General features: G+C 42.9%; 1 protein-coding gene across 2 annotated transcripts in view; it reads left to right on the forward strand.

Moving 5' to 3' along the window:
• LOC6596089 (basic-leucine zipper transcription factor A) overlaps window positions 1–12,415 on the forward strand; it is a 46,068-nt gene that overhangs the window by 15,483 nt on the left and 18,170 nt on the right. For both annotated transcript variants that reach the window (XM_002021206.2, XM_026989727.1), the window contains exons 2-4: window positions 5,364–5,463; window positions 11,185–11,280; window positions 11,391–11,412. In XM_002021206.2, the coding sequence (XP_002021242.1) occupies window positions 11,188–11,280; window positions 11,391–11,412 (115 nt within the window). In that variant the 5' untranslated portion in view covers window positions 5,364–5,463; window positions 11,185–11,187. The remainder of the gene's footprint in view (window positions 1–5,363; window positions 5,464–11,184; window positions 11,281–11,390; window positions 11,413–12,415) is intronic.

Below are 12,415 nucleotides of genomic sequence, written 5' to 3' on the forward strand. Positions count from 1 at the left end.
TCTCAACAAACAAAGCGTGAAACTAACAATTCTGCAAATACAGACAAAACCGCACACTGGCACACAAAGACACACAGCGAGAATGAGACAGAGTCGGACAGGCAGAGGCAGAGACAGAGACACACCCGCTAAGGCTAGGGCGGGAGAAGGAAGCACAGAAGAAAAACTTTGTCTTGCTCATTCGCGGGCTAAGATGAAACTTTATTTCACTGTGGAAGAGAGAGTTCGGGCCATCGAATTTATTTTCATGTCAGAGGAGAATTCTCTCTCCCTTCTAGGTTTTCCCCCCACTTTAGAGAGTCACATTTAGGATTGGCGTTAAATTGGCAAAAGGCGATGGCTAAGCAAATAATGAACTTGCTAATTTGCCCTGCCAGTGCCAGTCCCAGTCCCAGTGCTAGTGCGATGGCGTCTAATTCTAATTCCCTCCTGCAACGCGGCGTATGAGTGATGTTTAAACCGGCATTAAGCATACGCCACTAGGTACTCCTTAAAGCTCCTGAGGTGGGCCCCATAATAGGGCTAAACCACAGGAAACAAAAAGAACAAAAAAAAACCTTGGATAAAAGGCCAACAGGCAGCGAGAAGCGCGAGCAACAAGCGGCTGAGGCTCCAAGAGGCTAAGCTCTAATTTTCTCACGTACTTGTAAATTTTGCGGAAAACCGCAACAAATTCACTTATAAAAGTAATCTAGAAAGCGCGTACACAACCGGAAGCACAAAAAGGCGCAAGAAACATAAGAAAAATCCCGAGCAGCAACGAGCGGAAACAAAAAAGCGCACAGAACTCGCGTCGTGTAAAGAATGGCGTTTGTCGCGACACGGCGACAACTTTGGCTACTAAGCATGCGGGATGGTAGAAGAGGTGGTGCGAAAGGGACAGAGAGCGTGGGGGGACGTGAGAAGACGGACGAGGAGGTAAAAGCAGAGTGAAGCTTGCGACTGAAGCAGGAAGGGTCTACTAAGCTTAAAGCGGCCCTCACTTTATCACAGATTTAAAACGAAATGAATGTAAGCACATTAAATGACTTGGACTGGGGACTCTTATTAAAGGTTCACAAGGAAGGACTTGAAAAGATACTACATATAGCCCAAGGGGCCCAACGGTGGACGGACGGACGATGGCAAATGGGCGGCGGGTCTGTCAGACGGAATGAAAAAGTTTTAAATGCAAAGTTAGTTTATGCAGAAAACAAAAAAGGATTTAATTGGAGAGCGATTTGTAGGGCGGTTAAGAACCAGACAAGTTGGTCTTATCATTTTGTTTAAATGGGGACAGATCCATTAAGGACATAATTTAGAGTGAGAGAGAGAGAGTCTTAGGTTGATAAGAGTTCATAGAAAGATCAAAGAGATGTATTAAATGGTACAACGAATAGTGATCAATCCTGATACAAATCCTTTCAAAAAGCTCCAACCGGTATTTTATTTACTGCAGCTTTCGGTTATTAAAGATGATTTTCTTAGCCTTCGGTTCCCTTTATCCAATATCTCCAAATGGGTTGGCTAATGTAGTCATTTCTTTTGGTAAAAGTTTAAAATTCAGCAGAAGTTTTCGCCGCTTATCTAAACCATTAACCGAAAGACCATTCAAAGTCAAACAATTCCATTTGTTGTGGCTGTTTTGTGTGGATTTTTTGGGGTATACTCCAACTGGTATTTAGAGCCACTCGAAATCCGCAACAAATGAATATTAAATAACCTGATAAGTTTGTACAGAAATGTGGCCTCTAGCTGTAACCTCATTTCCCTTCATCTCTGGAGGGGAAAGATCTGCAATTAGAAAAACACATTTTTTTGGCTGTTTCGCTGTTCAAAATTCGTTACGGACAAGCGTTGAAGGCAGGTCTGAAAAGTCGGTGGCAACAAATCCAATTTTCAGCTGCAAAGAATAAAGTTAAGTTATCAAAAAAGAGGAAAATAAATTGTTGCTCGACAGAGAAAGTTGGCTGTCAGACGGAGACTACAAGGACAATGGCAGGCTAGGACATCCAAGTCCAGGTTCTTCCATTCTATCCCCGCAGCTATGTGTCACAATTTCCCAAAGTGGGACCTTCATCATTATTACGGCGGAAACTTTCGGCGATGCTTTTAATAAACTTTTACTTGCCATTTGGCCATTCGGCATTTATGCAAATTGCAAATACACAAACATCGAGAGCGAGGGCCAAAACCAGAGCCAATGCCAGTTCCAGTTCCAGGACCAGGGCCAATAACAACAAATTTCAATTATGCCATCAAATCTATTTAGGTGTATAAATATTTGGAAATTTTCTGCCGCCTGCCTCTCAGGGGCTTGTGGTGTGTAATTTACAGATTTTCTTGTTGAGATTGTGGCCAAAGTTTGCCTCCTCCCGCTGTCTTCCTTCCACCACCAATTGTGCGTAGTTTTTTGGGTCATAATTGGCCCGCCAGCCGAGCCTGAAGAGTCAATAAGCGGTTCGAGCGGCGCTGAAGTGAATTCTTGGCATTGAATATTTTACAACTCATTGTTGTGTGGCATGTGGTGCTTGCCACGAGGCGCTGCTTTAATGCTTGCTTCATTTGATTTCGTTTCAATTAGACTGGTAGTCAAAGCAGCTTTTGCCCTCCAGAGACTGTTTCAAGTTCATTAACAAAATGAAGGCAAGGCAGCTTCCGGCACTTGAGAAGGGCCTCGGGTGATGGGCGCGCCAAATGTTGCCTACTTTCAGGCGCCGCATTCAATCAATTATGCTTGCGTGTGCGTGTGTCTTTGAATGGGGGTGTGTGCGGGTGTGAGTGAGTGTGTATTTGTACTCTTGGTCAATTTGGTTAATTAATAAAAATGTTAACAATGAATGAGGGCCGAAACTTGAATTGGGATTCGGTGTATATTCTTTTACTTTTCTACTTTGTACAGAGTCAAAGTGCTTTTTCTTCAGAAACTAAAAAGGTGTTCAAGGAAAGCGAACACCTCAAGAGATCCAAGAAGCCATAAACCTATCATAATGTTCAACTGAAGTTTCGGTATCTGAAAACGCTGATTGAGCTTATAAGATTGATCTGCAAAATCGTTTAGCTGCAGGATGCTCCCTAAGGATTACATTTGCAAAAAATCCAAGAGACCAACTTGATTAACTAAATATACAAGAGAATATCTTATGTACATATTTCCTTAAGTATTGTATCTCTGCTTACCACTCTACAGAGGGGGCGGGCTTTGATGCGAAGAAATCAATCATGGCAACACTTGGCCCATTCGTTGCCACTTCCCCCCACATTTGGCAGGACATGTTCTCACATGGTCCTGAAGTGGCTGGGTCATTTACTTTATTGATTACAACTTTTTCTTGTTTCCCGATTGCCACAACCACAACGGCAACGGCAACAGTAACAGTAATATGAGTGGGTGGAGGCAGGGGGAATGGCTACCACAATAACTAGCAGGATACTGGATGCGGTATACTGAACAGTGCTACCACCGAAGCCAAGAGGAAGTAGCAAATGTTTTCCACACACACAAAAACACTCACACATACGCACGCAGACAAAAGTTGCCTTGATTAAACCTGATTTTGTGTGGGAAATACGACGGAGTTTTCATTCCCGGAGAGGATGGCTACGGCTACTGGCCACGGCATGTACTAGCCTTTGTTTTTCAGCTCTAATGGCTGTGAATTGCATAAATAAATTTTCAATTCGCATCTGTCTGGCAATCACTACAAATAAATAAAGTGAAGGCAGCATAAAACTGTCATAATTTATGAAGTTTATCATTTTCCTGGGTGTTTTTCTTCTTTTTTCTCCTTTTGTGGTTAAGGTTGAGGGCACGCGGCACTGAGCAGGGGGCACCCAAAACGCATTTGTGTCAATTTAAATTTATGTAAACATAAAATGGCCGACCAACCAACAGCAAAAAAAAAACCCCCCCTTGAAAACGTCCTGTATGAGAAATGTGGTCACTCCACTTGGATATCACATTTTTCATGCGCCTTTTGTACTCTTTTTTATTGGGTATAATGATTGGGTAATAAATTTTGGCAGCCTGGAAGGCTATGGTGGGAAAATGATATGATGTCTGGTGCGAAGCTTGGTCGGATGATAAAAATACAAATTTGTTTTGTGGTAAAATAAATGTGAGATTGTGCAGAGAATATCTACAAAAAAACCAACAGACCTAAACAATTGAAGAGTATTCAAAATTCCATGGAATACTAAGAAGAAAAATATACCCTGTTGGTTATCCAACAGCTAGAGTCCCTTCATTTTCTTTATGATTTAATGCGCGCGGCACGCCGTGACGTTCACTTGGGCCAGGCCATGGACAATACGATAAAACTCCGCAACAGCCAGAGGAATATCAATATGCGACGGGATGGAACGGGACAAGACGCAGCAGGATGAGAGAGGTGGTGGGGCCAGAAAAAGGACAGAACACGACAGGACAGTAGGACAGCAGGACAGCTGGATACGCTTTTCCTTGGCCGCCTGCGCACTTTTGACATTTCATTATCCTGTTAAGTATTCAAAAGTCAAGCAGGCAGGAACAAACGCAGACACAGACACACACACAGACCCTGTTCGCATGTCTGGGCCATGGCCAAGGCAAAACCGAAGCCAAAACCAAGCCCAAACCCCAGGCCGGAATCAGGCCGGAACCCCACCCCATTCCTCCCTCGCTCCATCCACTGCTGCTGCTGTCCTGCTGCGTTACCAGCTTATCATTTATGCCAAACGCGTACTTTTTGGCTTTTAGTCCGTCTCTTTCTCCTGTTCCGTCGTTTGTTTTGTCTGCCTGTAATGCCATGCGGAATTGCCTTTGTGTCCTTGGCGTTTATGACATTGTATTCGACTCTCTCTCTCTCTGTGTGTGTGATTTTGTGCGTGTGTGTGCGTGTGTATAAATTACATTACATAACAAGCAATATAACAAACGATAACAAACACCTTGTGACAAAGAAATGACAATGAGCAAATATGAGAAGAGAAACGAGCGAGGGGTAAACAATTTAATATAAAAATGTTTCATCGATTTTGAATCTGCAGTGTCTGCTTTATGTCCTGGCAAAATTATCAAATGCTTCCGTGCTTCCAATATCCTGGCATATAGTATAGCAACTCCATCGATTGATTGATTGATTTACGGACAAGAAATCCAACCCAAAAAGCAATTAAAATCTGCACACTAAACCTTCTTCCCGTTCCCCTTCCCCTTCCGCGTCCCCACCGTCCAACTAAATAGTTCTTCAAATCAATTTGTCTACAGCTGTTCCTTTGCACCCACTCCGACCCGTAGATACATATATTTAGAAGATCCCTATCTCAATAAAGCAATCAGTGGCACCCGGGCTGAAAAGTGTGGTAATACAGAAATTTCCTCGTCTTTTTTTCCCATTTTGCAGGTCACTCGAGAGGCAGCCTTGGGGTAGGAGCAGAAACAGGGGGGCAGGAGCAGCCAATGCAACCTGCACAGACATCATTAGAAGTGAACGCCAACCACACGTGAGTAACTCGAGGGTGTGCCTACATGTGCATGTGCGGGACAGGGAGAGGGAGGGAGGAGGATAGTGTAGTGGTACACTATATCGACACTATATATCTTGGACATGTGTTGGCCATCAACTTATGCAATCAACGATTTGGCTTTGACCGGGGCAAACTGTCTCTGACTGCCGCTGGGTGCTATGTAAACCAGCAGCCACACAGCAAAGACGTAGACGTAGACGAAGACCCGGAGATGGAGACAGAAACAGAGACCCGGAGACGACCCGGACAAATGTTTATTTAAGCATAAAGCCACGTACGCTCAAACACAGACATGCACTCACATGTTTAGACATGCATACGAGTAGATGTGTGTGTGTGCTCCTGTTCCACCATCTATGTACTTAGGCACAGCTGTACTTGCAGTCCATGGCAAGTCCATGGTAATTACATACAGACGACACTTTCCCACTCTTCGTATCCTCAAAGCCCCATCCGCATCCCCATCCATCCACATCCATCCCCATCCTAGGGCTGGCTGCTGGATAAATATTTGGTTTAACCTTTTTCCTTTTGTGCGGCTTGGCTCCGGTCGCTTTGTATTTGCCTTTGGTTTTATGGCAGCGCCTGTGTCACTATTTCATTTCATTTCGATTTGAGCCACAGTTCGCCGCAGTCCTTAGCCAGATTTGTACCCTTAATTTATTTGTTTGCGATTTTCTGATATTTTATAATTGAGTTTTTCCTTTTTTACTTCACCTTCACCCTCACACCCATTCCCTGATGAGATGAGGGTTCAACCGTAGCCCGGAAAAAGTACCAAAATATACATACATATAAAGCAAACTGTTGATATTTATTGGACAGGACACGTTCACAGAATATACGTATATATGTACGTGTATATGAATCTCTCTTTGCGAGTGTGAGTGCTCAAGTTTGTGTGAGAATATGTCCCCTGGGACACTCTCAGCGTCAGCGTCTTGGCTTTCCCGAAAGTTATTGTTATGAATGAATCACTTTGCGCCAGACTTTGTTTCTTTGTGCAAAGGACACGGACACGGACACAGACACGTACCTCTGGCGACAGGATATACTTTTGACTTAATTTGATTTCGCCCAAATGAATTTCAATTAGGTTCCAAAATGAAATTTACGCTACGCAAAGTGATTCCGCTGGAAGATAAAAGAGTTGATTGTGGAAAGGCTTCCAGCCAGGACTGGAGTGGAATGAAGTTCAGTTCGCTTTTTATTCCCTACCTTTAGATTGATTATGATTGGTATCTCTTCTGTCTCTTGTAGGTGGAGAAGGTGTCCAAATACCTGGTTCCTCTTTGCCAGTCTGTGCTCCCATGCCATAGTCGCCCTAAGCCTTTGTTAAGCACCTACACTTAACCATGTCAGGCTTCGATTTATAGCCCCATGAACACTCTCTATATCCACCAGCGTCCTTATATTTCTGAGCCTCAGTCCCTCCCGTTAGTCAGCACTTCTGGGCTGTGTTGGTACTCTGGTTTTCAGGCCAGAATTGATTGATTTCTGTTGTAGTGGAGGCCATAGAGCAGGCTTAGACCCTCACACCCACACCCACACCCATACCCACACCCCCACACAGTCTCGTCCTACAGTATATTGACACGCAGTCATAAATAAAAACACTCAGATATTCATGCCAATGATTCCTATGTTTTCATCTTCTGTTTTTCCCAAAGCCTTCGCCTTCAGTGTTGTTCGATTCGATTCGACTCGACTCGATTGTGAATCGAGAAAAAGCCTGCCTGCGGCTAGAATGTCTCCCAAATACAAATTGTATCACTTAATATTTGTACTTCCTGCCCTGCCCCCCCCCATTCCTGTTGTTTCCCCTCCGTGTTGCATGTTGACGCTGCCTGGTTTCTGATCCGTTTGCAGTGGGGTCTGTATGACTCTCGGATTGCTGAGCGTTTTGCTGATGATTTGCGTGTTCCTGAATAATTGATGGAATGACAGTCTTTCGATGTGTCAGCATTGTTGTCACGCGTTGTTATCAGCCAGAGCAGAGAGAAGCGGCAACAACATTCTCATCCTCATCATGAGCATCATCATGATCATCATCGTTATGGATCCAATGTTTGGGATGTCATTGCTGACAGCGGTCGTTGCTTCCACTCAACCTCATCTCCATCTCCATCCTCATCCTCATCATCATCCTCATCGTTGTGTGTGCCGTGAATAATAAGACAACGTTGCAATATACTAACTCACTGGCACACTCACTGGTACTCGCACTTCAGGCTCATGAATGATGAGCAGTCAAACAATCAGCTTTTCCCCTCTAGGAATGGGGATATCCACTGATTTACAAGAGCATAAACCAGGTCGATTCCCAGCCATCAGATGCTAATGCTGTTCCCCATTATGGTTACATTCAAAAATTAAACAAGATTAATTTGTTGGCTCATTTAAAACGGCTTAACAATATCATTAATTTCATTTGCCCCGAACCGAACCAAGGCAAAGCTAAGCAAAGCAATGCAAACATATTCAAAGGGACAAACATGGGCTTCAAGCCGCTTTAGGGGCTTACATTTAGGAGAGGGAGAGGGATAGGGAGAGGGAGGGAGGGCCTAACCACTGGCTGGCCTATCATTAATCAATTTATGGATAAAGAGCCATTTAAAAAGGTCATAAAAGCCTGTCAGCGCAGCCTCCCCTTGTAGTCAGCTTTTTACAACTTTGTAAAAGTTTTCCCCTGATTTTAAGGAGCAGTAAAGATTCTCCCGTGCAAGTTCCAGTCTTTTTTTTTTAATGTTATCTATTCATTAAACTTAATGATATAGCTCCCTAGAGTTATTATTCTATTTGCTCCGACCCCGACCCAATCTGTCCCATCCTGTTGTTCTTCGCTCTGTTCTTCTCTGTTTTGAAATAATCATCCTCTGCTTTCTGGGTAGATTTTTAAACGGTTTCAGCGTTCACTGGGTTTTTCCTCCTAGTTTTCCTCGTGCTTTGCTCATTTCCGAAGTGACATACACAATTTTTGCCTTGTACGCCTCCGGCTAGCGGTCTGAATGGGCTTGGGCTCCCATAGTTTTCTGAAGGATGCTGGGTGCTCTCTTCCCCCCTTCATCATAATTATAAACACAAAACAGACAACAGCAGGATGGATGCCTGGATAAATGTACGGGCGAGAGGATGAGGATGTCAGTTTTTCCCCTGCACTTTTGCATTCAATGCGAGCAACATGTGGCAGAATATGCTGCCCCACATTTGCAGTTTGCTTTCTTTTCGCAGTTAACAGATCAAAATGATGGAGATGGAGATGGAGATGGTGTTGGTGATGGTGATGGAGGTGGTAGCCTTTTTATCCATTAAAAGAAAACCTTTCAGTTCCACAAGGGAGGGATTCCATTTTTCATGTTCCATGTTGACGAGTGTCAATAGTGATGTTGGACCTGAGTCCTGTGATTCAACAATATTGTTGTCTGCCCTGCCCCATTGCCGTTTTCATCTCCATAACCATCTCCGTCTCCATCATCATCGTTCATTGTAATTACGATAATTACAACAAGGACTGGGGCTGCTCCTTAGAGCTGCACCTTAATGAAGCAGCATTCAATGCATTCACAGAGGCACTGCATCAATGGTGCGCATTCACAGTCGGACCAGTGATGCAGTGCCTCTGCCCCTGCCCCTGCCTGTGCCTCGCCTGAGTCGCCTTTGGGACATGTGTGGTGGGTGTTTGAATGATGGCCACTCATCCGTTAACAGCTTCCTTCTGCAGACTCCAGTAGAGACGTCCACTCCCACTCGGTGTCCTTGTTCTGTTTATCCACTTAGTACCACACCAGGTCCGTGGCGTTAATTGAAATCTTTCGCATTAAGCCGCATTCCCAGTCCCACTCTCAGTCCCGTTCCCTGGATCGCTTTTGCTTTTAATATCCCCATTTCTGCACTTTGTAGCCGGTCCGCTTATTGTTTCTTGTTGTTGTTGTTGTTGTTATTAAACTTTAATTAAATACCTTTTTAAAATGCTCACGCATGGAGGGAAAATATTTTTTAATGAGATTTTGTGCCTTTTGTGTGTGTAAAAATGAAATATACTCGTACTCATGGCACGGCGGCGACGGCGGAGGAAACGGGCAGGGCAATACGGCGTATGCGTGTTCTTAGCCATTAAAAAGCGCGTAAATTGATTGCATACAAAGTCCTCTTCCTCTTTCAGACACATTCATGTAAAATAATTACCACTCCCAGGCGTAAGAGATGCACCAAGGCACACATAAATATATCAGAACTCATTTTCTCATTATTGAAAAAGAATTGCCAAAGAACAGGAACCCACGCAACCTGCAGGAAACCCATACCACACTTTCCATTCGAAAAAGTGTGAAAATGCTGATGACATTGGGGAGTTCTTAAGCCCCAGGGAGGCAGGCAGGCATCCTGGCATCCTGGCATCCTGTCGTCCTGGCGATGAGTGCAGGAAGCGGCAATTTAATGTGCTCAGTGGATTCAATTGCAGTTTGGAGTATCCCTGGAGCATCTGCCAGCCTTTATTTGTTTGTTGAGCCATCAATTAGCATAATCATTCGGCCAGAAATTGTTCAATTTATTGCTTTCAATTGTGTGCAAGTGAGAAATGGAATTCGTGGCTTTAAAGCAACTTTTTGAATCTTAGTTTCTTTTTCGGACCGGCCACAAAATGCATAAATGTGCTTTTCGTTTCAGAAATGTTGTTAATCAAATATAAAATAAATCAATAGGAATATCCTATCATCCTATGCTATCATGTGTTGGAAAAATTCGTTGGTATACCAATAATTCTTTAATGCCACTCGTACGTTCGCTCCATTTATCTGCATAGAACTGGCATATGTATGGTAATATTTAAAACATTTTCTAATTTTCTTCTAAATTTCCGCATTTAAAAAATGTACATAAGTCCCAGTCATTTATTAGTTTTGTGCTTTAAATTTTCTTTTATAAATTATATTCGTAAATTCTAAAGCCAACCGAATTAGTCATGTTTATTCATGTATTCACTTTCGGCAACATTTCCACAGCGAAACTTAGTCAAGGTCAGGTCGCTGGCCATTCAAAGAAGTTTGTTTCGGCAATTATATGATTATTTTTTTTTCTTTCATTCAACCTTGCCTTGTAAAAAAAAAAAACCAAAAACACAAGCTATAAAGGCAGAAATATGAAAGGAACGACTAGAAAATACCCTTGAGGAGAAGAGAGTTAATGCATTTGAAGAGTACTTTACAGCTGATGATTAGTTTGAAAATCAGTATCAGTATTCTGCTCCAAAAACCCCAACGGAATGAAGAGTACAAGCTGCTTGGAAATGTTTCTATCTAGTATTTGGCTACAAAAAGTTTGAAGCGAAAAACTTTTTTCAAGTATAATTCGCTCAAATATTAAAGGTGCCGCTATGGCTTTCAGGTGCAGGCGTGAAAACCTCTAGAAAATTGAAAGGAAAAACCCAAACTAAAATGCAAAGCACGGGACAGTGGGGGGAGTGGGCGGACAAGGGGCAAACGTAACCATGGACATAGCCATAGCCGTTGCCGTAACCATTAGCCGTAACCAAAAACCGAGCCAGACATTGAATTGACCTTAATAAAGTCGACTGCGACTGCTAGGACCTCTTTTTTTAATAGATGGCATCAAATTTGTATCCCTCTCTCTCCCACTCTCTCCCTCTCTCTCTCTTTCTTTCTAAATATATATAATGTATGTGTATATATTTTACAGAAAATGCTGATACTGCTGCCATTGCTAGGGATATTTGGCAATGGTCTCGTTGCCGGAGTCGAGGCGAGCCTGAGTCTGGGCTTTAAGGCCATCAAAGTGAGTTTGAACAAAAACGAAGCACACCAGCCATGAACATTTTTATGAATGCCCTTAATGCTATTTTCTTAATTATCCACCGCCACCCCCTCATTCGCCGCGTGGAACAGTTGCCCCGACATCCGAATCCGGGTAAGTTTCTTATGATTTTCTTCCATCTTAGAAATTCAATTGCATTACGAACGAAGCAAGGCAAACACTCAATGGGTGTTTACCATCGATTTGGGAAATGGAAATTTCAGAATTACATTAAGTTTGTGCTTCATTAATCAAAGGCCTGTCGAACAGGCCAACATCATCACCATTCACCATCTCCATCCAATGCCTGGCACTTCAATGGGGAACCAAAAAATTACTTTTTAAAGTGCAACAACCAGCAAAACTGAATAAAGCAATGGCAGAACATTTTTCCCATTTTGCCAGGCCATCCATTTAAATCTTGTTTCTCATTTACTGGTCGTCTAGGCCGAATAAATATTCATGCCATAGACGTCTGTTTTAACCGAAAGGCGATGAGAACTTGGAAAATACCCTGGAATTCATGCGAGTAGCTGTAAAAGTATCTCTAGAAACTTAAGTTAAAAATCTCTGGTTTTAAAATAGATCACAAATATCAGATTAGAACAGGGGGATCTCTGTTAGCTATGGCTATCCTACTCTTCAGGAGATTGCTTTGACTAAATAACTAGGTATTTTCTCAACAAACACGAAAATCAATCTTAAGCTTTAATGAAAATCTCATTCAAGCTTCTAGGGGGCAGAGGAAATAAAGGACGGCTTTCCCAAAACTCCTACAAGACTTAAGAAATGGATTATGAGAAACTGAACAGATATTTTCACAACTCCAATTAGTTGACTCAAGAACGAATAGCCTTCTGTGCCTCACACATTCATTGTCAGATAAAAAACCCAATTTTTACAGACCCCCTACAGGGTATCAGCGGGCAAAGGCAATACAAAAGAGCCGGACACAATCGCTGGGTCAAAAATTTCATTAAAACTTGCAGCGAGGAAATGTACTATTTATTTTCAATTCCGCTCATGCTTTGGCCGAAGTTTGGGACCTGTTTCCGGCCATTCGCTGTCCACCTACGTATATAGTACTCGTATCCAGATCCTGGCTTAGCAGATATCC

Source organism: Drosophila persimilis, unplaced genomic scaffold (assembly GCF_003286085.1).
Source record: "Drosophila persimilis strain 14011-0111.01,24,50 unplaced genomic scaffold, DperRS2 tig00000431-arrow-pilon, whole genome shotgun sequence".
Lineage (NCBI taxonomy): Eukaryota > Metazoa > Arthropoda > Insecta > Diptera > Drosophilidae > Drosophila > Drosophila persimilis.